The sequence below is a fragment of the Plodia interpunctella genome, chromosome 19 (genome assembly GCF_027563975.2).
Source record: "Plodia interpunctella isolate USDA-ARS_2022_Savannah chromosome 19, ilPloInte3.2, whole genome shotgun sequence".
Lineage (NCBI taxonomy): Eukaryota > Metazoa > Arthropoda > Insecta > Lepidoptera > Pyralidae > Plodia > Plodia interpunctella.
This window is the reverse complement of record NC_071312.1, coordinates 2,157,051-2,181,129: the sequence shown is the minus strand read 5'-3', so window position 1 is coordinate 2,181,129 and position 24,079 is coordinate 2,157,051. Positions and strand designations below refer to the sequence as shown.

Genomic DNA, 24,079 nt, shown 5'->3' with positions numbered 1-24,079 from the left:
AACATGTTGACACCTTACTATCCCACTGAAAAATCCTTCTTTAATTGTTTTTATCTAGCTGTACACTATTTTTAGCAAAGATGTGAGTGACGCTAGTGTGCAACCAGATACGGCCTAAAATTATTACATGGAAACAACTTCAGAAACGAAATTAAATTTCAAATTAATAATTAAAATACGTTTAATAATACCAAGTGTGAGACTCAGATTACATAATACCCCACTGAGATAATATAATTTGACAGACCCAAGATGTGACGGTAAAAAAAAACAAAGATAAATGTAAAATGCGTTTAATATCAAGTATATAGTCAGAAATATTTTTATGTTAGAGAGGTATTTCACTTAATTTCACGCTCTAAGGCGGATGGCGTGATTTTTTAAAAACTTTACATATTTTTTTTAATTTCACGCGCTCATAGCGGGTGGGGTGGAGTTAGGCGCAGAATCAGCTGGTAGGGGCTTCTTGGTGAGGCTGGCGCGAAGGCTGTTCTTCCAGGAGTTGGCGCGGGCCCTGTTCTTGGACGGGATAAACATGATGGCCGCGGCGATCAGAATCGCTCCGGAAATGGTTGCAGTGCACCAGATCCAGACGTTGTTTCCTGGAACATATTTTCGTTAATACATAAATCCGCCTCTTTCCCGTTCAAAACTATTTTCACCTAAGACCTCTTGGAGGTAATTGGTATAAATTGAGAGGCCTATATCAACACATTGGGATATAAAGGATTTTGCCCAGCAGTGGGACAGAAGCATCCACAGGCTAGATTAAAAAATATTCACATAAAGACTGGGGCGTCGCGTCACCTAGCCGAGGATGAGACACAGGGATTGACTGGTAGAGAATGCTTTTAATCCGCTATTGTACTATCTTAGTAAATAAAGTTATAACAAATCCATATAAAGATTAGCTACCTTGGCCATATAATATATATCAAAATATTCTATTTCTTTACCTCATTATTCATTTGTATTCCCAAAGGTTGACATAGGATAGGTGGCCGCTCGTAAAATCACAACTCATTTTAACAAGGATCCTGAGCGTCCCAGCCGAGGATAAAATGAAATTAAACACACTTACTCGATGCAGTAGTTTCAGGCTCGGAAGGTACATTCATGCTATGGTTGGTGATATCTAGAACCTCCTCTTCCCTGCCCACAATCTTGGCAGCAATAGTCCATGGGTGGAGGTCCAGGATGGTGGGGCCGGAGATGTGGAGCCCGCAGTGCCCGCGCGCGCGCTGCTCGGTGGACGAGTAGCGAGACTCGGGGAGAGTTGCTGACGTAAAACCTGAGGTAGGGACGTCAAATTAATATGAACCTATGGACCAGAACTCTCAGCTTCACACCGCTTATTGAAAGTCTGTGATAGTCCAATATTTTGTTGCATCTACAAAATATGATGTAATTAAAAGTATATTTGTGGCCTGTCGGGTCATATGTACCTACAACAAGCTGCGCCTCGGGGCTTCGTTCCGTGGGAATTTTGGGATAAAATATGTATTTATTCCAGGTTATATTCTACCCGTGTTACCAAATTTCATAACAATCCGTCCAGAAGATTTTGCGTGAAAGAGTAACAACCTCACAAACTTTTGCATTTATAATATTAGTAGGTTACCGAACAGATAACCTTATGATATCTTACAACTGGATTATGCTATTGGATAGGGCTAACTGACCAATCTAAATCTTTATATTTCAATCACATCGTGTAGATTGAGCACGGCTGGGCTCCGACGCTCATCAGCTGAAACCAGGAGAAAGCTCTGATGAGAGAGAGAGAGAGAGATGTAAACTCTTACCAAATCCATCAATGCGTACATAGCGACAGTACTCCACGGCTTGCTGTTGGAACACATCAGCTTCCATCACTAGGTCACTCGCAGAGTTTAGGTACTGGCTAACTTCGATGGGGCCTGGAAATTTTAAAATTATGTTTATAAAAATTTTTAATACAATTTGTATGCTATAAATAATAGAAAGTAAATGGCGCTTTTGTGCTCTTTGTAGCTGGCAACATTCATCAATCAATCTTGTCCATTTTATTTGTTATTGAAATGACACAAATTTTGGTTTTGTACTATTCATAGACTTTACCACTCCTTTCTTATCTCGTGTGTTATTGCTAACACAGGTGTCAGATTTTAGTCAAATCGCTTAAAGGCATCTGACTTGACTTTTACGAGTTCGAATAGGATTAGAACTTGGGACGTTTCGATCACAGGTGCAACTAAATAAAGCACCGCTTCTTCAATTTAATTGCAATAAAGCACCGTTTTTCAATGGACTGCCGAAAATAAAGAACTTACGATTAATCTGGACTTGCATGTTGACCCTCTGTTCGGCCTCAGTCTCATCGGGCAGCCCCACGTGGCAGCTCCAGCGGCCCGCGGGCCAGTGCCCCTCCTCCTGCGACAGCAGCCTGTTGAACCTGATGCCGCATTCGCCTGAGTCGAGACCCGCGCCGACGTATTCGAACTCGTCCGTGTTGCTGGCTGAAAATATATAGACTACTAGCTTTTACCCACAACTTCGCGTATGAGTAAAAATCCGTTTCCCGTGGGAATTTAAGGATATCCCTTTTTAGTGCTCCCCTACACTCCCCAGGGAACCTACATGCCAAATTTCAGCTTCCTACGCCCAGTAGTTTTGGCTGTAGGTACGCTGTCTGTCAGACAGTCAGTAACGGAAGAGTTTTATATATATTGATTATTTACTAGCGACCCGGGCCGGCTTCGCACGTGGGCTATAAACATTCGGGAATAAATTGGCTTAACAAGCAAAATTTCTAAAAACAATAAACCCGCCTGCTTAAGAATCGTAGCGTTGAGCTTTAATTTGATACCTATATTGTAGTATCCGAAAAAAAAAACGTTTTTCACCAAGTCCAATGACCTCCATGTTTGTTTTTTTTAACGTCACCTATTTAAGAACACTCGGGCAACTAAGACGAATGTAACGATATGTAAATCCGTTCAACAGTTTTGGAGATATGAAGTAATAAAGAATATTACATACATACAAGATGCTTCCTTCCTTTGCAGTCGAGTAATAAATGAAACCGCAAATCCGTTGCGTGGTTCAAAATAAGGAATCAAACAATGTTGTAGTAATTTATGTACCTACGTTTTATAAGTTACACTATATTATATATAATATAGTGTAACTTACTATATACTAGTGGGACACACAAACAGTTTGTAAAGTAAACTGACCTGGAGAAACGCTGTAGGTCCTGCCGTTGGGCGCCCTGAAGTAGCAGTACCTGATTGGAGACTGGATGGAGCAACTCAAGGTCATGCTCTCGCCAGCCATGTGCACCAACTCCGTGCGCGTTGACGACAGAGTCGGTTCTGGAATAACAAGGACATGTTATTGTATGTTACATGTTTAATTTTTGTTTTATTTTCAAAATCGCGTATTGATTGAAATCTGAAATAAACTATTACCTATTATTATTATTAAGCCGCGAATGTAAGAACATTGCACAGTTTGTTAGTTTTGAGAGTGTTTATTAACCAGCAGTGTTGTATCGCGATAATAAATATATAATGTTTAGCTGGCATTATACATACATGTCACATGAAATATAGGTACATTAAGATCGTAAATCGAAGATTTTGGACGAGGCGTTTGAAGATACAGATTTAGAATATAATCTAATCTAATAATATATCATAATCAAAAATCAGGGATGCCGACGATACGAAGTGGTGACTTTCATCGAGTGTGGTGTCAGATTTTTTTAAAGGACTTTTACGATTACCTACCGACATATACCGCACTTAGACTGTTTTCTCATGCGATGTTTTCCTTCACCGAAAGCAAAGAAGATACAAATTATCATAATTCATCTTCTATCTTACAAACTAATAAGTACACAAAATATTATATGTGATAACGACCTCGGTGGCGCAGTGGTAAGGTTCTTGCCACTGAACCGAGAGGTTCCGGGTTCGATCCCCGGTCGGGTCATGATGGAAAATGATCTTTTTCTGACTGAACATCCAAGACCCGGGGGTCTTGGATGTTTATCTATATATGTATTTGTTATAAAATATAGTATCGTTGAGTTAGTATCTCATAACGCAAGTCTCGAACTTACTTTGGGGCTAGCTCTATCTGTGTGATTTGTCTTAATATATTTATTTATTTATATTTATTATAATTATTTGTCTGTAAGTAATTACAAATATTTGTCTGCGGTTCTTGGGTGTGTTGTGCCCGTTCCAGTATTTGTGTCCATCGAACCCGCGTTACAAGCTTAGTGCTTAAAGTGGGCCATTTATTATTATTACTAGCGACCCGTCCCGGCTTCGATCGGTTGAAAACATAATAAATGATACAACCTTCTAAACCTTCTTCAGGAACCACACTATTTATTGGTGAAAACCGCATGAAAATCCGTGCAGTACTTTTTGAGTTTATCGCGAACAGACAGACGCGGCAGAGGACTGTTTTATAATATGGATAATCGATGTCAACCTGAGACGACAGCAGCGGCGATGTCAGGATCCTGCATGGACCAGGGGCACAGCACGGTGAGGAAGCCGTAGTAGACGTCCTGCTCAGTCTCCACGGCGCAGCGCCAGATGCCCAGGTCCGAGACCGCGGGGTCCGTGATGCGGAGCCCGCACTCGTGCATCGTGACGCCACCGCTCACACTGAAACAAAACGGATACGGATATGTTAATTAAATTATTTAACGAAAACTTGTGATTAGGTGTAGGTTTTTTAAAAACAGAATAAATAAATAACTGGATTGAACTTTTTCCTCCAGATAGGACCCCTTCTCTCTCATTTTTGCGTGTTACATTTGGAGAGGTGTTACATTTCCCAAAGCCCAAGTTCACCTAAAAATTTAATATAAGTGTTGATCTAAAGAGGCTTATCACATTATTTTGGGGAAACAACAACAGCGGTCTCAAAGCGGTTGATGTACACCGCCAAGCAGATCGCATAGCAGAATCATTTTAAACTAAGATTTATTTCTGCGAACTCTGATTTTCGATGTATACGGGCGCAACCAAGACACGCGAGGCGCGACCACGGTATACGCGAGGCGGTACTAGCAACACGCGTGGATGAGAAAAAACATGTGTGAACATGATTCCTCAGGTACATACGTGGTGCCAGAGCCAGAGGAGATGTAGCGGTCCTCGGAAGCGCCTTCAGTGGACATGATCACGCGGCCGGTCGGGTCTTGGAACAGGCACGACTTGACTTCGTACTCGACGGGCACAGAGCACTTAAGGGTCACTTCTGGCTGCTCTTTGGCCACGTAGGTGGATACTGTTGGCTTGTCTCCTGTGATTTAACGAAAATTATACGTTGTTCTGACAAAGAATAAAAGTGAGAAGGTTCGAGAAGAAATTGCGATTTATTAATACATACGTATATAGTATCACGTCTTTATGTCTTACGGGGCAGATAGAGCCAAGAGTTGCGTAGACTTACGATAGAAGTTACTAATCTAATATCATGTCGAATACGAAAGTCTATCTGTCACGCTTTCGCGATTAAAACGGATATGAATAAAGATAAAATAGTCTTTTTTCATGAAACAATGAAGGAAAATTCCTTTTTTGTAACCAATTAGTTAGTTTTGTAAATAGGGTGATATGTGTACTGAGATGGGCCTTTTTGTATTGCTGCAACACAGAACACTTGCTCTTCAATTGTCCTTATGTATACTGTGCTTTTAGTCTTGTTGTGTACCTATTATGTTGTTTTACAAATAAATGTTTTATCTATCATCTATCTATTAATTACGAGTGGACCAAAGGAAACCGCTGGTGGTGGTTTTGGTGTTTAGAACAGTAATGACGAGGTCAAACATACCGCTACCGCGGGCGGAGCTGCAGGCAGGCTAGATATAAATAGTTGGATTTACCAGTTCCCCGAACTAGCGCAGTGATTCTATACGTAGTCGTCAGCATATTCCCTTGTAGTCCCACATCCATGACCCAAATGCCAGCGTGATTGTTGGTCACCCTGTCCAAAACCAAATTGCATCGGCCATGGCCCTCGAAGACAACGCGCTGTGTGGGGTCGGTCAGCTTGCAGTACACGGAGGTTTCAGGTCCTAGGGTTTGATTCACGGGTCTGCCGCGAGGCAGAACTATCGACGTGGCCTCCCATTGCTCTGTAATCAGGGTTTTTTTATTGTGTATCTTAAATGTACCATAAAGCATTACGAAAAAACAGAATTTAGAGTTTAGTTTTGAATAGGTTCCAAAACAATTTTCGTCAGAAAGGTTCAACGAAAAATATTTCATATCAAGGGAGAAACAATACTTTCTTTATTTGAAAATACAATCAACGATATAGTTATATGTATATAAATAAAGAAACACACTAAAGTAAACAAATTTACATAAATTTGTCTTGTATGTAATGCCCACGGAATACAAAAGAGTTAGTACGGCGGAATGACTGCCGCCACTCCGCCGACAACGACGCGGCGAATGAACGTAACGCAATTGCGTAGTTAGTATGAGAGCTTTTATTTACTGCAATGAAAAACAAGCAATATATACTGAACCGCAACAAAGCTTGGCGATAGTAAGAAAATGTTTCGTAAGGACGATAACCACCATACAAATGCAAGCTATTAGAGTTTTAGTCTTTCGGCGAAAGATGGCGCTGTTCATTATTGAAACGCGATATGGTTTTGTTTTTATTTTAATACTTACCGGTGCCTTACATACAATTGACTTATCTCAAAAAAACGGCTAGACGGATTTTGAATGTATTTTTGTAATATTCTGTAAATCGCAAGATTTATCAGATTATTGTATTGTAATTGTAATGAATGACAGACATTATAATACTATGGACGAAATGATACTGCAGATGTTATGATACTATGGACCTTATGCACCGGAAGAAAATGAATCTTTTTACTCTTTCTTAATCTAATTTTTCGATATCTAATGAACATAATTAAACACGAATAAATTTATATAGACGCATCGCATAGAAAAGTCATAAAATTTTGAGTGTTACCCACCAATAAAGCGTCACAGTTAGCAAAAAATTATAAATTAGCATTATTTTCAAAAAAATGTCTCATGCACGATACCAATTCAAAGCAATTACAGTTTTAGTCCTTCTGCGATAGATGGCGCTGTTCAATATTGAAACGCGACATGGTTTTGTTTTTAGTTCAATACATAACGGTGCCATATATGAGTTTGAAAGTAACTCAAAAAAAACTTCCAGACGGATTTTTATGTATAATATTTTTGAAATATTCTGTTAATCGCAAGGTTTAACAGATTATTGTGTTGAAGTAAATATACTAAGATCTATTAATACAGTGACGTCACATTATTTAGTAAGGAGCGTTTGGACGAGTCCAAAAATGTGAGATTTTATTTTTGTTATATCTTTGAAAGTATTGTCATTACAACAGTATTTTTTAACTGCTGTTTCTAACAATATGAGGGCCTTCGAATATGTCATAAAAATGTCGCCTACCATATTAAGCGATCTGGCACGATTAAATAAAAGATTAAGGAGAGATGCATAGGAGTCATACTTTTTAGCGGTCAAAATTTATTTGGGAAAGCGAATATTATCTTCATTACTGATTTCATTGCCAAGGGTATCTAAATCACCAATAATGTAACAACAAATACTTAATATTAGGATTATTAGGTTAGACAATATGATAACTAGTATAAACCAAAACATGTAATTATCAAATAATAAAACATAATTGACATCCTATCTTTATTATTTAGATCTTATCCTTTTACGTGTCCTGATACGCGTACAATTGAATATTAATAAGAATTATGGTTTATAATTATGAACGCTTATCGTGTCACGTCTGTTTATAATGAGAAAAGATAAGCTAATCCAAGATTAGCCTAAAGATGCTTTCTATCGAAACAACAGAAGTGCAGGAGTAGTGGATTCCCTATAATTCTGTGCTAGAAGTATGCGATAAGGGATTTTTTCCTAATCTAAGGCGCTAAAAGACAAGACGAGGTGTCTAGTTTGTAGTTCCCGGCATATAATAAGACCTCTCCATCTCCTCTCGTAGATGTCGTACGGTGACTAGAAAGATAAGCCATGACAGCTGTTCTTTTTTTTTTTGTTTATTCCCTCGTTTTATTGAGGAGGCAAAGGGTACTAGCCCATACAGCCAAGTCTTTTGTATTGAATATTTATATATAAATAAGAGTGGCTAATATCCACTGAAGAAGAAGGCATAAGCCAAGTCTGTAGTGTACATCAAAAATTGAGGCCTAATAGGCCTAGTCTTTAGTAATAAATCCAAATAAAACATAACCAAAAATATAAATATTTCTGTTAGACAACAATAGCGCTTTAAAGAAGTTTGGTGTGAAGCGGCCAGTCATAAGTACTTACAATCAGAACAGATTGTTCAAAATTGTATGGTTTATTTTTACGATGCCCTCGGGCTTCATGACGTTGACAGCAAGGACTAGTTGACGAGTTTATAATCCTATTAAGTTTGATATCTTAATAACTAATCCATACTAATATTAATGTGTGTTGAAGCTTGAAGAGCTGTATAATGTCATAAAAAGAAGTAGGTCTGTCGTGTCTGTCTACTACGAACGCGATAAACTCAAAAACTACCGTGACGGATATTTGTATGGTTTCATTTTTCATCATTAAATAGGGTGAAACTTCTTCAGGAATCACATTATCAAATGATGTAAACAATTTACAATTAAGTTTAGATTTATAAATTATTATGGTTTCACCCGAGCGAATCCGATACGAGCCGCTAGTAAAAAAAAAAATTTACTTAGTGTAAACTATACCGGTACACTATTCGAGTAAATAGTATACCTACCCGCATCATGTTGACGATAACATTCATTAATTTACATAACAAAAGTCTGACACAGTTCCGTCACAATCGAGGTAGGTAAAGACAAACAAACATATTTATGAGAATTGATCCACCAATAGGGTGACCACCATTAAAATTTGTCTCTCAAAGTTCACTTTTCAAGATTCGCGTTATTAAAAGACCGAAAGACTAAAAACATAAATGCTTTTTTTATATTATTTGACAGCAGAACAAAAGTGAAAAGTTATACTAAAGTATAATATTATATACCACAAACACATATGTCTATTGTGAGTAGGTATTATGTGCTGCAGTGCGACACGTTTTTATTATATATTATATATATAATACTTAATTTAATGGTAAGGCCTATGTAATTATGAATAATGGAATAATAGGTACTAATATTAAAACTGAAATTATTTAAATTGCGTTTAAATAGGTACCTAACTCGACATAAATATCATTTTCACATGGGTACTACAATTTAGTTGTACGGTAATTTTCACAAATTAAATTGTATTTTACCTGATAGTGTGTCCGCGCTCGATGTCGCTTCGAGAGATGAGACTGCGATTGCGCCTGTAATTATAAATATATATAATACAAAATATTCACACTGTACACATAATGACAAAACAATGCGAAATACAAAATAAATATTAGGCGACAGTTTGAATGTGTGCAAGGCAAATATGTTTCTTATTCAATCACAGAAAATCTACTGGACAAATTTCTACGAAATATTGTACATTAGAATATTTCTGTAATAGCACTTTGAGTACATATTTTCAATAAAAAATCCAATCTATACTATTTGTTAACACAATAAAACTAAAAACATATAACATAGTGACGAGACTCTAGCAGAAACCTTTTTCTTTGAGAGCAAGAGTACGTATATGCAAAAACACTAGCCACCAATTTGGATGTTGACTGAAATTTCAGCCGAAACAAATAAATCGTTACACCAAGATCTGTTACTTTAAACTGTGATCGATGTGCGTAACTCCAATCGCAACTATATAAAGTTCAAACTGTCACTTTTAATAACTAAATAAGATTTTAATGACCAATACGTAAAAAAAAAATAACCTGCTAAAATGTGGAATAACGTATGTGTCAGTTCAAACCTCGCCATGGCTTTATCCACAGAGTACTTTCTATTTATAATGAAGCTTTATCGATGCGTATGCACGACTATATCTCACCGAACAATTATGACTTTATATACATTGTCACAGTCGATTTGCAAGATCATCCCTTATCGATTATCTCACATATTATCTAATCGTAATCCGAAACATTCATCTGAATTAGGATTCATTTGAGTTATTATACTAATTTGCCTAGTGCACGTTTTTCGGATTTTTTGATAAGACCTATTGTTTTTTTTTTGTGTAGGGTATAATGACCTTAGTTGACATGTAAATTGTAAGTATCTATTGATGTCTAGAAAATTTTCGTCAACTTTTTTAAATAGGTATTTAAGAAAAACAAATCTAATTTAACTTTTCTTTTAACACATTTACCAAGAGGTCTATGTAATAGTGTCAGGTTTCATCTGCACATGTAGGTATGTAGTTACGTACTTACGTGAGAATGACAGTAATATAGGTTCAATAGGGTGCAAGGGAGGCAAGGGAGAGTATATTGTGTATTTTCGTTATTTAGTTTATTATATTTAGGGGTATAAGGCTTATTTTATTAGTTATTTATATTTAGGGAGGTTGTAACTACAAAGGTAAAACTTGGATACCGTGAATATTTCAGGATTTTATTACAAAACCATTTTTATAGAAAACTGAAAGATGCCGTATCAGCTTAGTCCACCAACTAGAATTTAGGTACAGTCAACCGCATCTCAAGATACGTTAAGTACCGCCTGTGATCGAAATGTAATGTAAACAGTAGGACGAGATGCAGTACAAATATAACTATAACAAAACAAGTGTGATAACTAGTACATTAGACAAACCCAATATAGGGAAAGGCAACAAAAGATTTTATACATGTTCAGCACATATTGTATTGACCAATTAAAATTAAATTATATACACAAGCAAATAAAAGACGTAAATAAAGGCTCTAATAATGTTAGACGGTACATGCACTCGCCGTCTGTGGTAGATGGGGTTTTAGCCGGTAGGAGTCCGGCACTACCTGGGGTTCCCTTCCCAGGTGCCCATGATGAGTTTCCCCAGCTCCGCAGGCGGTAAATAGGAAAAAAAAAGGTCCCAGGTTCGAATCTCACTCCTGTCACATGAGTTTGTATACTAATCTAACACATATATAGCAGTTTTCATTGACTACCACTTGCTTCCGGTGAAGGAAAACGTTGTGAGGAAACCTGCACACTGGTGGACAGTTTGAAGTTCACGTGTATGCGTCTAGGTGTTGGCAAGTAGTCGTAAGAGTCATGTCAGATGCCTCTAGGCAACTTGAATAAAATCTGACACCAGAGTTAGAAAAAACATACTCGATGAAAAAAAGGCCGCGGTTGATTAATTTACTGTTGACTGTACATTGGATGAAAGTTTATTATTATTACTAGAATTTTGAATTTTATTTTATTTATTTTGTTTTGAATTTTATTTTATTTTCAACATGTAATATGGCATTTTGTAGCTGAATTTATAATTTATTCGTTTATTTTTTATTATTACTTTAATAAATATAATAAATAAATAATGAAAATTAAACAGGAAATTGTAAACACACCTCATACTTATATAAACTTTTATCGCTGCGAAGAAAAATATAGATTGAAAGACAATTATGTCTAAAATAAAACCTCCAAATAAAATCTACACGTATTTATTTCATTCTTCAACCATATTAAGCAGTCGCTCCATACTGACCGGTCCAAAAGTCCGTCCGCCATCATTGGAATACATAATAACATTTCTTATAACGTAACACTGCAAATCCCCTATCTTATACAACGGCCGACCTTCCCTTGTCTTCCCGGCTATAGGTACAAAAGTTATCCCCTTTTCTATACATCTAGATTCTAATAACTCGGAAAAACTTTTTTGTTGGGTAGTCGAAGATAACACGTCGGCGATTCTAGACGTTTCCTTTGTGTCTGTGACGGTGAAGCGGGGCGGAGGGGGGGGCTCCACAGTCTCGATGTCAGTGCTCCTGTTCATCATGTCCAGGGCTTTCCTAAACGCGTCGCGAACCGCTGGCTCCTTCAATACTTCCTCGGGGAACATTTTCTGTGGAAGGAAACATACTTACATATTACATGTAGTTTCAATGAGAGATATCTATACCGTAGAAAAATAAAACTGTAGTTTTCTTAGAGGGTTGATTTATGAAATAAAAATTTAGCCTACGTTTGAACGGGGATCTTCAACTACATGCATATTTATTTTCATCAAAGTCGGTCCAGCGGTTTAGCCGTGAAAGCGTAACAGTGAGATAAACAGACTATCGCATATTAGTATGGAAGTATGGATAAAAAAAATATGCAATATTAAAACTTTCTCACTTTGAAGTCAGTGTACGAGTTGAGCACAGTGGCGTGAGTCGGATTTGTGTTGAGCCATGCCGCCAACGCTGCCAGCCATCTCGGCAACAACGCCCTGGACGCAATGGCTGCCACAGTAGGAGCGCCAAGCAGCTCCAGCCAGTCAACGCACCATAGCCACGCCGCTGGGTATATAGATAAAAAGTATATTAGCATCAACAGAAACACATAGAAAAGAGTAAAAGCATCATTCTAGACAAACATATGTGGCCGTCCAAATAAAAAGGGACCTTATGGTGGCGGCACTTAGGTCTATATTGCCGTTGTTCGAATACAAAACAACGACAATAATGGCGTAAGCGCCGGGCGCTGTAAGGTCCTTTTTGATTTGGACGCCACATTTTGTCATCTATTAAAAGTAAGACATTATGTACTGCGGGAATGGAGAGGACGGACTCTCCATTTAGTTCATTTTTAATTAACTATTTTCATTTTAGCATTAATTCATTTCATTTTAGCGGAGGGGTATATGCCCAGCTGTGGAGTTTACCCCTCCGCTAAAAAAAAATCTATTTTTTTTCTTTTTGTTGCTGTATGCTCCGGAACGATCGGTCTACCTTCCCGTTCGGTCTATTTTAAATATTTGGTCTGTTTTCTCAAATTGTATTTTTTTTCCCCAATCCGTCTACTTCTGTTACTGTAACGAACGTCTATCTCCGCATCAAAAATCGCCTCCATCTAATTTTCCGTTTTGACGTGAAAGAATGACAAACAAGACTGAAAACTACTCGCTGTAACTGTGTGGTGTTACCCGCGTAATGATTTTAAAAAAATATAGTCACATTTTAATGAATAGTAGCGCCATCTACTTCATAAATCGCCATTGACTATCAGACTTTTTGACCAATCGTACAGGAATCGCGTAAAGTCAGAATAAAAAGTAGGTACCCTATGGTATCAGTGAACTCAATACTAAATTTCATAAAAATGAATATTTGAGCGTGAAGAACAACTATAAATATATTGGGACAAATCACACAGATTGAGCTAGCCCCAAAGTAAGTTCGAGACTTGTATTATGGGATATTAACTCAACGATACTATATTTTATAACAAATACATATCCAGCTAAAGACCCGGGCCAATCAAAAATGATCATGACCCGACCGGGGATAGAACCCGGGACCTCTCGGCTCAGTGGCAAGAACTTTACCACTACGCCACCGAGGTTGTCAAATATACAATACATATATAGCTAAACATCCAAGACCCGGGCCAATCAAAAAAGATCATGACCGCACCGGGACCTCTGGGTTCAGTGGCAAGAACTTTACCACTATTATAACAAATGACATAATAGTCACCCTTGTGAATTCACCCAGAGTACAGTAAAAATATTCAATACAATAATGTTGGATGGTTGGTATGGCATGGTCCATCTTCCTCATTCATCCACCAGAGGCCTGTCCCATCTGCGCTCAGGCAAAACCATACTATGTTGCTCCTGAAGGTTTCTTCGGAATTTCGGTATCACGACATACACACATACACACGAACTTTCACTTTATAATATTAGTGAAATTCTTATATAGATAATCAACTTTTCTCATAAACAATTTCAAAATTTTCGGTTCCATTCTCATTTATAAATTCAATATGGAATAAACTTCAATCACTGTTAATAAACTACTCATAAAAACCTAATGTCAATTCGGCTACCACCTAAAAAAAACAATTGCATGAAAATCATTAATCTGTGCTGTGATATTAGTAAGTATGAACATGGTACATTAACAATAGTAATTTTCATGCAGTCTCTCTCTCTCTCTCTCTCACTCTCATCAGAGCGTGTTCCCGATTTCTTCCTCGGCCACGGAGCGTCGGAACCCAGCGTTTTCGTCGCCATTCGCACGGTCTTTGGCATGCCTAGTTGGTTTCGAGTAAATTTTAAATATGTCACTTAACACTACTTTTAATTAAGCATTCTTTATCTGTAATTGTATCATCAAATAAAATCAATTAATTCAGTACTAAGTTCAAAATGTTGTTTACAATCAGTTATAATCTCTATTATCGTTTTATCCAAGTCATATCATATCACAGTGTAGAAAATTAATCCCAAAAAAATAACATTCCTTCCATGCAGCTCTAGGAGCAAAATAAAAACAGAGCCTAGCTTCTCCTTCCGCGCAGAATGTGAAAGTCAATCAAGGGAAAAGGCTATAAATTGGAGATTGAATGACAGATCTCATAGGCTAACAATGTAATGCGTTTAATCTCAATTCTATAAATAAGCTTCCGCTTTCGAGTTTCGCAACTCTTCGCTCTGTCTAACCCGTAAGAGATACAAACGTGATTCTATAAATAAAATTCGAGAAACATAATAGACTGTTGCCTGCAACTCCGCAGTAGCTTGAGTTTGGTCTCGGGTTATTAACTAAATCTATTCAAAATTTCATAAAAGTCGGCTCAACTTTTTAGCCGCAAAGCGAAACAGACGTGACTTTAGTCTTGACAATATTAGTATGAATAATACTGACAATAAATGACACTGAAACAAGGCATACAAAAATAAATAACAATTAAAAATATTGTGAAACAAATGAAACAATCTGCATGCATAAATTACAGAATAAGTATTGCTTTATCAAAAGTCATGTATTCAAAGTCTTATATTAAACAAAACTAGCTGCGCCCCAGGGCTTCGCTTCCGCGGAAATTTCGGGGTCAAAAGTACCCTATGTGTTAATCCAGGTTACATTCTACCCGTGTACCAAATTCCACAACAATCCCTCCAGTCAATTACGCGTGAAAGAGTAAAAACAAACACACATACATCCTCACAAACTTTCGCATTTATAACATTAGTATTAGTAGGATTAATTAAAAATACATACAAAACTCACCATTTTCCCTGCCGACGAGCTCCAAAGGCGCCATCTGCAGGCAGTGCTCCAGCTTGGGCACAATGTGCTGGTGCAGCAGCGCCGTGAGGGCGGAGCCCCAGGCGCCGCGCCAGGCGGCCAGCAGCGGCCGAGCGGAGCCGTCGGCGGGGTGCCACGCCGCCAGCGCCGACGCCAGCCGGCTGCGGATGGCGGGGTACACGGAACGGGCGAGGGACTCCCCTGATGCAATAGGGAATGGTTGGAGCAATACGTTTCAAAATTATTCAAATCTCCTATATCTTTATTCTTGTGTTAATAAATAAATATATACACCATACATTTTTAATTATGCCAAAAAAATTAAAGGCTTAATATTAAAATGAGTAATCAAATTTTAATATTATCGTTTATCACCAAAGTTATTGAGGTTTGCGTTTATCCTAAAATATCAATGAATTTATGGACGCAGTTTGAAACTCCAATTATTCCAATTCATAGTTTATCGTGTTCTCTCGGTCTCGCATGCAATGACGCAGGGTCATAGGCAAAAAATAAATAAATAAAAAAGAATTGCCAGAATTTATCAATGAAAATCGACTTTGTGTGACGACGATACTATATTATATAATGTATATGTTATAGACATATGCATTATTATATATTATCTATATAAACAACCAAGATTGAGATCAATCTGAGAAAGATCATTTTCCATGTTGACCTGACCGGGGCTCGAACCCGGGACCTCCAGTGTAAGAGTCCGGCTTGATGACCATTAGGCCACGGAGGTCGTTAATTGCTATTGCTTGTGTCAGATTTTATTCAAGTCGCCTAAAGGCATCTGACATGTCTTGTTACGACTATGTCACGCATGACACTCGTGGCAAGTAGTCGCATACACACTAGTGAACTTAAACTGTGAACCAGTGTGCAGGTTTCCTCACGTTGGATATTTTCCTTCAATACTTCTTTTTAAAACCTTTTCGAGAGTCGTTCTAACCGAACTTTATATTATTTTACATGATATTATAGATAGTCAGCAATCGAAGACATGAAGATTACATAAAAACCAATTATGAGACTTTATATTATGACGAAACTATTTATGTCATGTGTATGACAGAAAACAAACCTATTTAACCTATTTTTGAGGCTAACCACGGGCTACAAGGCGTCACAGCCCAAAACGCAACCATGACCATGTGGAAATCAGATAGATTCTAAAATAAACTACTATTTCAAAAGTATATAGTACAATTTAGTATGTACATACTTTACACAAATCATAATTATAGTATACTAGATGTTGCCCGGGGCTTCGCTCCCGTGGATATTTTGAGATAAAATATAGCCTATAGCAATCTTGGATAATGTACCTTTCTAATGGTGAAAGAATTTTTGAAATCGGTTCGGTAGTTTCGGAGATTACCCGCCTCAAACATACAAACTCACAAACGCTTACCTCTTTATAATTATAGTATAGAAGTATAGATTAATTGATATCCGCAGATGCGATCATATTACACGTATACAGAATTAGTTAGATCACATGATAGAATAAATAACGTAGATAAAATGTCATGTATTCAACACGATAACATCTGATTGATAATATAATAATTAATATGACCGCAGACACTTTTAAAATTCACTAGCTGCCCTTTCCGGCTTCGCTCAGGTAAAAGCATAATAAATTATTCACCCAAACCTTTCTCAGAAACCACAATATCTATTGGTGAAAACCGCACGAAAATCACACGTACAGTAGTTTTTGAGTTTATCGCGAACAGACAGACGCGGCAGACGACTTTGTTTTATAAAATGTTTTATAACAAACAAAGAATTTTAACTGCAGCATTCGTGCGCCTGCGAAGGTATTAGATGGAGAATGCAATATCAATTATATTAATCGTCGAAAGTAGTTATGTTACATTCGACTACAAGAAGCATAGTTGTATTATTTCTCTTACCATTATGAGGGTGCCAGGGTAAGACCCACGTGTGCAGCGGCAGAGTGTCCCCCGTGGGGTCCCAGGCCCGCACGCCGGCCAGCAGGCGGGGGGTCACGCAGCGGGCGCACCAGTTGCTCACGATCCACGGGGGACACACGTCTGACCAACACGTTAACGCCCGTAACATAGGCGTTGGGTCGCGGGGATTCCACGATCTAAAGACAAATTATTTATTTAATTCACGTCGATATATTTCATGAACGATTGGGTAAATTTCGTGTAAACTGTTAAATGGTGACACTAAGAAACAAGAAAAATATGTAAAAGTAACTAATAATCGATAGAAAAGTAATTGGTTTACTGATAGAAATGGCATGAATATTACGTAATTATGGACAAGTCCCCTTCAATTTCTGCGCCCGCTCTGCGGGTCCTTTATTATCTATATTATTGACAATTTGTCAATAATCTTGGGGCATCGAAACTTGGGGCAAAAATACATTTTTTGTATGTAATAATAACAAAATTATAATGTATTACTAAATAATTGTAACGTACAAACGTCGCGTCCGTACGTTCGCGGGCGTGTGCACTAATTTTGTTCGAAACTAATTACAAATATAACCATTTTTTCTTTGATGTAAGTATAAATTACCGATTTTTGGATTTTTTCCTATATCGGCATAGTATGCCCTTACTTTATTCCAAATTTCATGATTCTAGGTCGTCGGGAAGTACCCTGTAGGTTTTGATTCCTTTGTAAAATTGACATATTTTCTGATCGCGTTAACGTATAAGTTTGATTTTTTTCCCATATGGATGAAACCGTAGACCTGGGTGTTTGGTATAAATTTCAACTTGGTACCTTTACGCGTTCCTGAGAAAAAGGATCTTGACAGACAGACGGACAACGAAGTGCTCCTATAAGGGTTGCGTTTTTCCTTTTGTGGTACGGAACCCTAAAAACGTATTTTTGCCCCAAGTTGATTAGTAGAAAAATAAACAAAGCTACTAACTCGGCAGCAGTGTTCAAATGTGGGACATAATGTTGCCACAGCAAGCTGTTATACGCTTCGTCGGTGAGCAACTTGCGCCATTTGCTAAACACTTGCACTGGCTCGTCGGGCGCCGTGAGCGGGTCCCAGGGCGCCAACAGCGCGCTGAGCAGCGGACTGACGATGGTGCCCGCGATTGTGCCGAGGCCGAAAGTTTCGTACTCCAGGGGGAAGCTTTCCTAAAATTATATTAATAATCTCATTCAATAATGAACCCTATGTTCTTGTAAAATAAAAGTCATTTAGTTTCAATTCTGACAACACCTTAAAAGCGTCTTTTAAGGATGTATTAGGTTTCACTCCTTCACTTTTTACAATATGTACTGCGTTTACTCGATATAGTACCCTGTGCCCTTTAAAATAAAGCCCATTTTCCATTTAACACCACATAAGCATCTACAAAAAAATATACCAGGCTTGACAAAGCCTCCATTTTTCGCAACATCTCATGCATTGTGTATAGTATATTACTATACAACTTGAACTCAAAACTGCACCATATGACCTACAAAATAAAGTTCAATTTACCTTCAACTCTGCCAACACCTCATAAGCATCTTCCAAAGAAACATCAGGTTTGTCCAAAGCCTCCACTCTCCGCAATATCTCCTGCATTTTGTCTATGACTACATCGTGCTCTTTCAACTTCATGTTGCACTCTTCTAAGTCCCTCTCCAGGACTACAATCTCGTCTTCTGCTGTTTTTAACTCTCGAGCGTTTTGAATTATGTCCTGGAATTCAAATTTATTATTATAAATGTGCAAGGGTAGACGAAAGGGAAAGAACGCGGACCGTGAGCTGCGACGCTCAATGGCTGAGAATGAAACCAGGAATACGCTCAGTTATAAATGTACAAGTATGTTTGTACTTGTCCTTCATTCATTTTAAAACAGAGTATTGGACTGAGGTCACTTTTCTCCAACTATCTTCACGGAAGTGGAGAGTGATGCAACTATTTATGCAACGGTGAAGCCACATTGCTCGTTTAATAATCTCAAAATCAAGACGTCACACAAGCTCCACATACATTTTAGTTTTTGAGATTAAGAAAGGGAACATTATGTGTGGAAAGAAACAGAAAATATAACAGAAGTAGAAAGTATCTCATTTGGCTGAAATAAAAAAAAAAGCAGTGAATATGTAAGGTATGCAACCTGTTCGCAGCAGTCGACCATGAGCTGCAGGTTGTGCGCAAGCGCAGTAGCAGCGAAGTGCCGCAGCCGACGCCGCGGCTCGTGCTCGAAGCGCGGCGCGGCGGCGCGCAGCGCGTGGTAGCCGCTCAGCACGCGCCGCTCTTTGCCCGTCATGTCGATCACCGGCACGCGGGACAACTCATTGCTACAATATCATTGCTTACGTGTCACGCATGCTTTTTAATATTATAATAATAAGACCTACACAACATCAAAACTCTCCAAAGGGCCTCTACGTGTTGGATGCATATCCCCACGCAAGCCTCTCAAAGGACCGGACTTAGTGCCGTGAATTTATAAAAGGAGATACATAATAATAATAAAAATTTCTTTATTCAGACCATAAGTCGATTTCTTTTTGTTAGTAACAATGAAACCATAACCTATTGTTAGTAAATACAAATACAAAAAAAAAAACACAAAACATCCATCAGTCACTACTGCCCAGTTCCATGTGAGACTGCGCAACAGAGACCGATGTATACACAGTCCAGTCTGCTGGCCACCATACTCTGGATGCTGTTGGTGCTGGCCCGCACCCTGCGCACCAGGGATGCACACCGCTTCCGCATAGTAGCGTAGAAGCAATCTACTTTCGCTTTAATTTATTTTTGAGAATAATAATGAGATGAAAAAAATATAGAATCGAGCCGGGACAGTGCCCCTGACCACTGAGCTATCGAGACCATGCCGGTTCGGCTAAATTGATTCATATCTTTACGTCTCACGCCGATGTACAGTATTTTCATTAGAGAGCAGTAGGTACTCTAACTAAATTGCTTTTTTTTCCAAATAATTTCATTTCGAATCAAAATTCTTAAGCGTGTTACGTTTGAAATGTTAATTCATGTAATATCCGACTTCTTTTATATAACTGTTTGTGCCACAATAAATGAAAAAAATATTTGTAAATTCATCGATCATGTATGACGACCTCGGTGGCGCAGTGGTAAAGTGCTTGCCTCTGAACCGAGAGGTCCCGGGTTCGATCCCCGGTCGGGTCATGATGGAAAATGATCTTTTTCCGATTGACCCGGGACTTGGATGTTTATCTACATATGTATTTGTTATAGAATATAGTGTTGTTGAGTTAGTATCCCATAACACAAGTCCCGAACTTGCTTTGGGTCTGGCTCAATCTGTGTGATTTGTCCTCATTTATTTATTTTTAATATATTTATGTATCGAGATCGTACATCGAAGCATTTTGACCGAAGCATTTATATTTATATCCACTAGTGGATAGCTGAAGCGGCAGTGGTTATGACTGTCCGCCTGCGATCGAAAGGCACAGCGGTTAGCACGCTCGTAATCGCACGCAACCGACCACACAGGCGTGTGGTCGGTCATTAGACGGGTGACCAGAATTATCTTTAACTTCTCCATACTTCGGAAGGCACGTATGGGCCGCGTTTTGGGTCATGGCCCAAACTCATTATCCATCCGTAAGGAAAATCAGTGCCCCAGCAGTGGAAATGTTTTAATAACTGTTGATGATGGAGGTACGGAACCATAAAAATGACAATCTTACGTGACAACAGTATGCATCGAGGGTTTCCCTTCTTGAATGACGTCAGCAGCATCCCTATAGAAGTACCGTCCTTTGTGCGACTTCTTCCAGTTGTAAGATTTCTCTGTTGCACTCTTCTCTTGATCCTCTTTCTCTTTCAGGCGCTTCTCTTCCTCTCTCTTTGCCTTTTGCTGCAAAAAAAATATATTGTTATATTTCATGTCGTACATGCTTTAGTTAAACTTAATTTAAACTAGTTGTTCGCCGCGAACTTGACCTCGCGAACACAATAAATTTTTACAAAATTGTAAATATTTCAAAAACTACTTAACCAATGTTTATGCCTCACGAACTTGAAAATTCTATTGACAGATCCTACATACCTTTTAAATTTCATCAAAATCAGACCAACATTTCGAAAGTTATCGCGTTACAAACATACATACAAAAAATGTATTTTTGCCCCAAGTTGATTTGTAAACAATAATGAGATGAAAAAATTCATGGCTCAACCGGTAATCGAACACACGCCGAGTGAGTTTGATTCAAATGAAAATTTTTGACGTTAATAAGTGATCGTGGTTTGATTTTATCGTGGGTTGGATAGTAAATAGGCACAGGTAGTAAAGTAAGTTTATTATAAAACTTAAGGTAAGACCCTTATTGGGTCTGTTCTTATTATTTAATTTAATGTTTATAAATTTATCACGGTCACCCTCTTACCTCGCTAGCTTGATCGTAATGTTTACGCGTCAAAGTGTTCGAGCGGATTTAGAATTTCAAAATTTATGACAGTTGTTCCAAATGTGCCAGCGCAGGCGAAATACATCTAAAGAGATTCCAAACAAAGCGTAGCTGCGTTACAGTACATACATGATAGTATATCATCTGTGCTTGCCTCTGAACCGAGACATCCCGGGTTCTATCCCCGGTCGGGTCATGATGGAAACTGATCTTTTTCTGATTAGCCCGGGTCTTGGATGTTTATCTATGTGTAATAAAATATAGTATCGTTAAGTTAGTATCCCATAACACAAGTCTCGAACTTACTTTGGGGCTAGCTCAATCTCTGTGATTTGTCCTAATATATTTATTTATCTGTCGAATAAAGGAATTGGAATATGTTTAATGAAGCCAACTTACTGCAGATTTTTCCGGCCCGTAAGCACCAATAGCTCCTCTCCCCTTCCTGAGGGTCGCTTCTACTGGCGCCGATATTCCCTGCAGGTCTTTGCCCAGACCTTTACCTGGTTGGTAACCCATCTGAAAGGAACAGTTGAAGATGAAGCCATATCTCTACAGACAAGATCTGTTAAGTCATACGCGTTCATGCTGACAGCACGACAGGGACTTAATTATCATTACATAGTATAAGATAATGACACTTCGCGCTCTCTTTCCCAATGTATGCTTAGATCTTTAAAACTATGCAACACAAATTTTGATGGTGTTGTTTTAATGACTGTGTGCACCAAGCAACAGAAGCATCAACAAAAATAGATTTAAAAAACAAAACTATTATGGCTTAACAAGGACATTTACAGAGCTGGTTAATAGTTTTGTTTTTAGGCTATTAGAAACAAACAGTAAACAGACGCGCAGGCGACTATGTTTTATACTATGTAGTGATTAAAGTACAATAAACAATCAGGATATCAATATGAGCAGAAGATAAATTACCTGTAACAACAACTTGGCTCCAATACCCTTGGTGTGTTTCTCCCAGTTCCCCATATTCCCTCCAAAGTTAACTGGTCTCATGCCCTGTCCTGCTCTTCTAATGCCTGCCGTCTCACTCTCAGCGGGATTACTTGGCTTCTCATCTTCGTCGGAACTGTCTGGTGCAAACTTCGGACGGGATGTGGAAGCTTCAGATGATTGTATTTCTAGAAAAACAAGGTGATTAATTAATTTAGGAAAAGTGCTACAAAGACACAAAGTAAGAAAGATAACAATGAAATAAATGGTGGTTCATTATCACTTGACTTGAAGTAACTTAAAAAAATTTGGTAATATCTACATGTTTGCTTTGATTTGGCTGCTCCCAGATAGGTATCACCTAACTTGAAGTGAACATGTAATGTAGTTTTTACTAACAAGATTTTTTATAACCTGTAATTTGTGTCCCATCCTGAGCCATTTGTTGACTAACAAGATTTATACTTATATTATCAGTCTTTGTCAAGATCCAATGAGATAATAGCAATCAGGAACACATAAGGATGAGTGGAAAAAATATGGATAATTCAAGTAAATATAAATGAACTACCTACCTTTCTTTTCTTCTTTCTTCTTGCCTGCCTGTTGAACCCCACCAGCCACGAAGCCAATGGGCGCTGAGAAGTCTTTTGGTTTCCGAGTTCTTTGCCTGATATTGTCTTCGTTGTCATCTTCATCACTATCCTTAGCCCATACACCTGAAAATTATTATTGAACATTTTGAAATTGGTTTTTTGCCTTGCCTATAAGCAAATGTGAAAATTTATATCCACAGTTGTCTGAAACTATTTATCATATGAGAAGACGAGAACGTCTTCTTATGTCTTCAAAAGGAGAACCTTTTTCTTGGTTAAGCAGAAGCAATGTCCTGAACTCCTTACAGACCTATTTTTTTACTACAAATACTTGGTTAATAATTGTCTAGCTAAACCAAATTATATAAAGCCTTGTAAAAAAATGGTTTAGGTAAAAGTATCTACATTCTAACTTCTTCTAATTGATTCTAAGTCTTGTTTATTGTTTCATTGCAATAAACATACCGTAAATTTGCTGCTCTTTCTTTGCTCGCCGGTTTCTGTTTGGATTGAATTCATTGTCCAAATCATAGTCAGTGATTTCAAATCGTATCACTTCATCATCAGACATTTTTAAGTTATATTTTCAAATTAAGTTGAATTTGTAAGCAACTCTGAAAATCCTGCAATGCACTGTATACCTAGTTTCTTATTTTTGTTATGACATTTCATTCGATTTTATTTGAGGTTAACAGTTTGTTTTTTTTTTTCTTTAGGGCTGTCTTTCACCGATTTTTTACGATTTATCATGGGAAGGATTGGCAGAGCATCAATGTAATCTTATAATATAATCGATAAATTGATTGAATTGAAATGCATGCGATTGTTAGAGATGCGAATTGCGATGACATTTTATTCTGATTGATTGATAACAT

At 38.0% G+C, this 24,079-nt stretch overlaps 2 protein-coding genes across 3 annotated transcripts; both read right to left on the bottom strand.

Annotated features, from left to right (window-relative positions):
• Positions 1-277: 277 nt before the first annotated feature.
• On the bottom strand, positions 278-10,082 carry LOC128678104 (uncharacterized). Its single transcript, XM_053759423.1, has 11 exons — positions 10,025-10,082; positions 9,935-9,989; positions 9,368-9,421; positions 5,897-6,148; positions 5,130-5,310; positions 4,489-4,667; positions 3,219-3,356; positions 2,313-2,498; positions 1,806-1,919; positions 1,082-1,291; positions 278-602 (listed from the first exon to the last, which is right to left on the bottom strand). Exons 2-11 carry the CDS (start codon positions 9,978-9,980, stop codon positions 409-411), a joined length of 1,554 nt encoding a protein of 517 aa, XP_053615398.1. The 5' UTR covers positions 9,981-9,989; positions 10,025-10,082; the 3' UTR covers positions 278-408.
• A 1,570-nt stretch (positions 10,083-11,652) lies between these two features.
• sip1 (septin interacting protein 1) lies at positions 11,653-23,881 on the bottom strand. 2 transcript variants are annotated; one of them, XM_053759700.2, is made up of 12 exons: positions 23,670-23,881; positions 23,184-23,327; positions 22,591-22,796; positions 22,054-22,173; positions 20,932-21,101; positions 19,362-19,545; positions 18,735-18,938; positions 18,168-18,385; positions 17,170-17,366; positions 15,212-15,439; positions 12,336-12,499; positions 11,653-12,060 (listed from the first exon to the last, which is right to left on the bottom strand). In XM_053759700.2, the coding sequence occupies exons 1-12, from the start codon at positions 23,773-23,775 to the stop codon at positions 11,662-11,664; spliced, it is 2,340 nt and encodes a 779-aa protein (XP_053615675.1). In that variant the 5' UTR covers positions 23,776-23,881; the 3' UTR covers positions 11,653-11,661. The 2 variants fall into 2 exon arrangements, with proteins under 2 accessions (XP_053615675.1, XP_053615676.1); XM_053759701.1 differs by having other exon boundaries at positions 15,221-15,439; positions 23,670-23,880.
• Between the last annotated feature and the right edge of the window lie 198 nt (positions 23,882-24,079).

Coding starts and splice junctions, on each gene's coding strand:
- sip1 (XM_053759700.2), bottom strand. CDS start 23,775: ATGTCTGATGATGAAGTGATACGATTTGAAATCACTGACTATGATTTG. Junction 23,328..23,669: donor GAAAGAGCAGCAAATTTACG/GTATGTTTATTG, acceptor AATAATTTTCAG/GTGTATGGGCTAAGGATAGT. Junction 22,174..22,590: donor GAGCCAAGTTGTTGTTACAG/GTAATTTATCTT, acceptor TGTTCCTTTCAG/ATGGGTTACCAACCAGGTAA.
- LOC128678104 (XM_053759423.1), bottom strand. CDS start 9,980: ATGGCGAGGTTTGAACTGACACATACGTTATTCCACATTTTAGCAG. Junction 9,422..9,934: donor GTTATTCCACATTTTAGCAG/GTTATTTTTTTT, acceptor TTATAATTACAG/GCGCAATCGCAGTCTCATCT. Junction 4,668..5,129: donor TCCTCTGGCTCTGGCACCAC/GTATGTACCTGA, acceptor GTTTTGTTTCAG/TGTGAGCGGTGGCGTCACGA.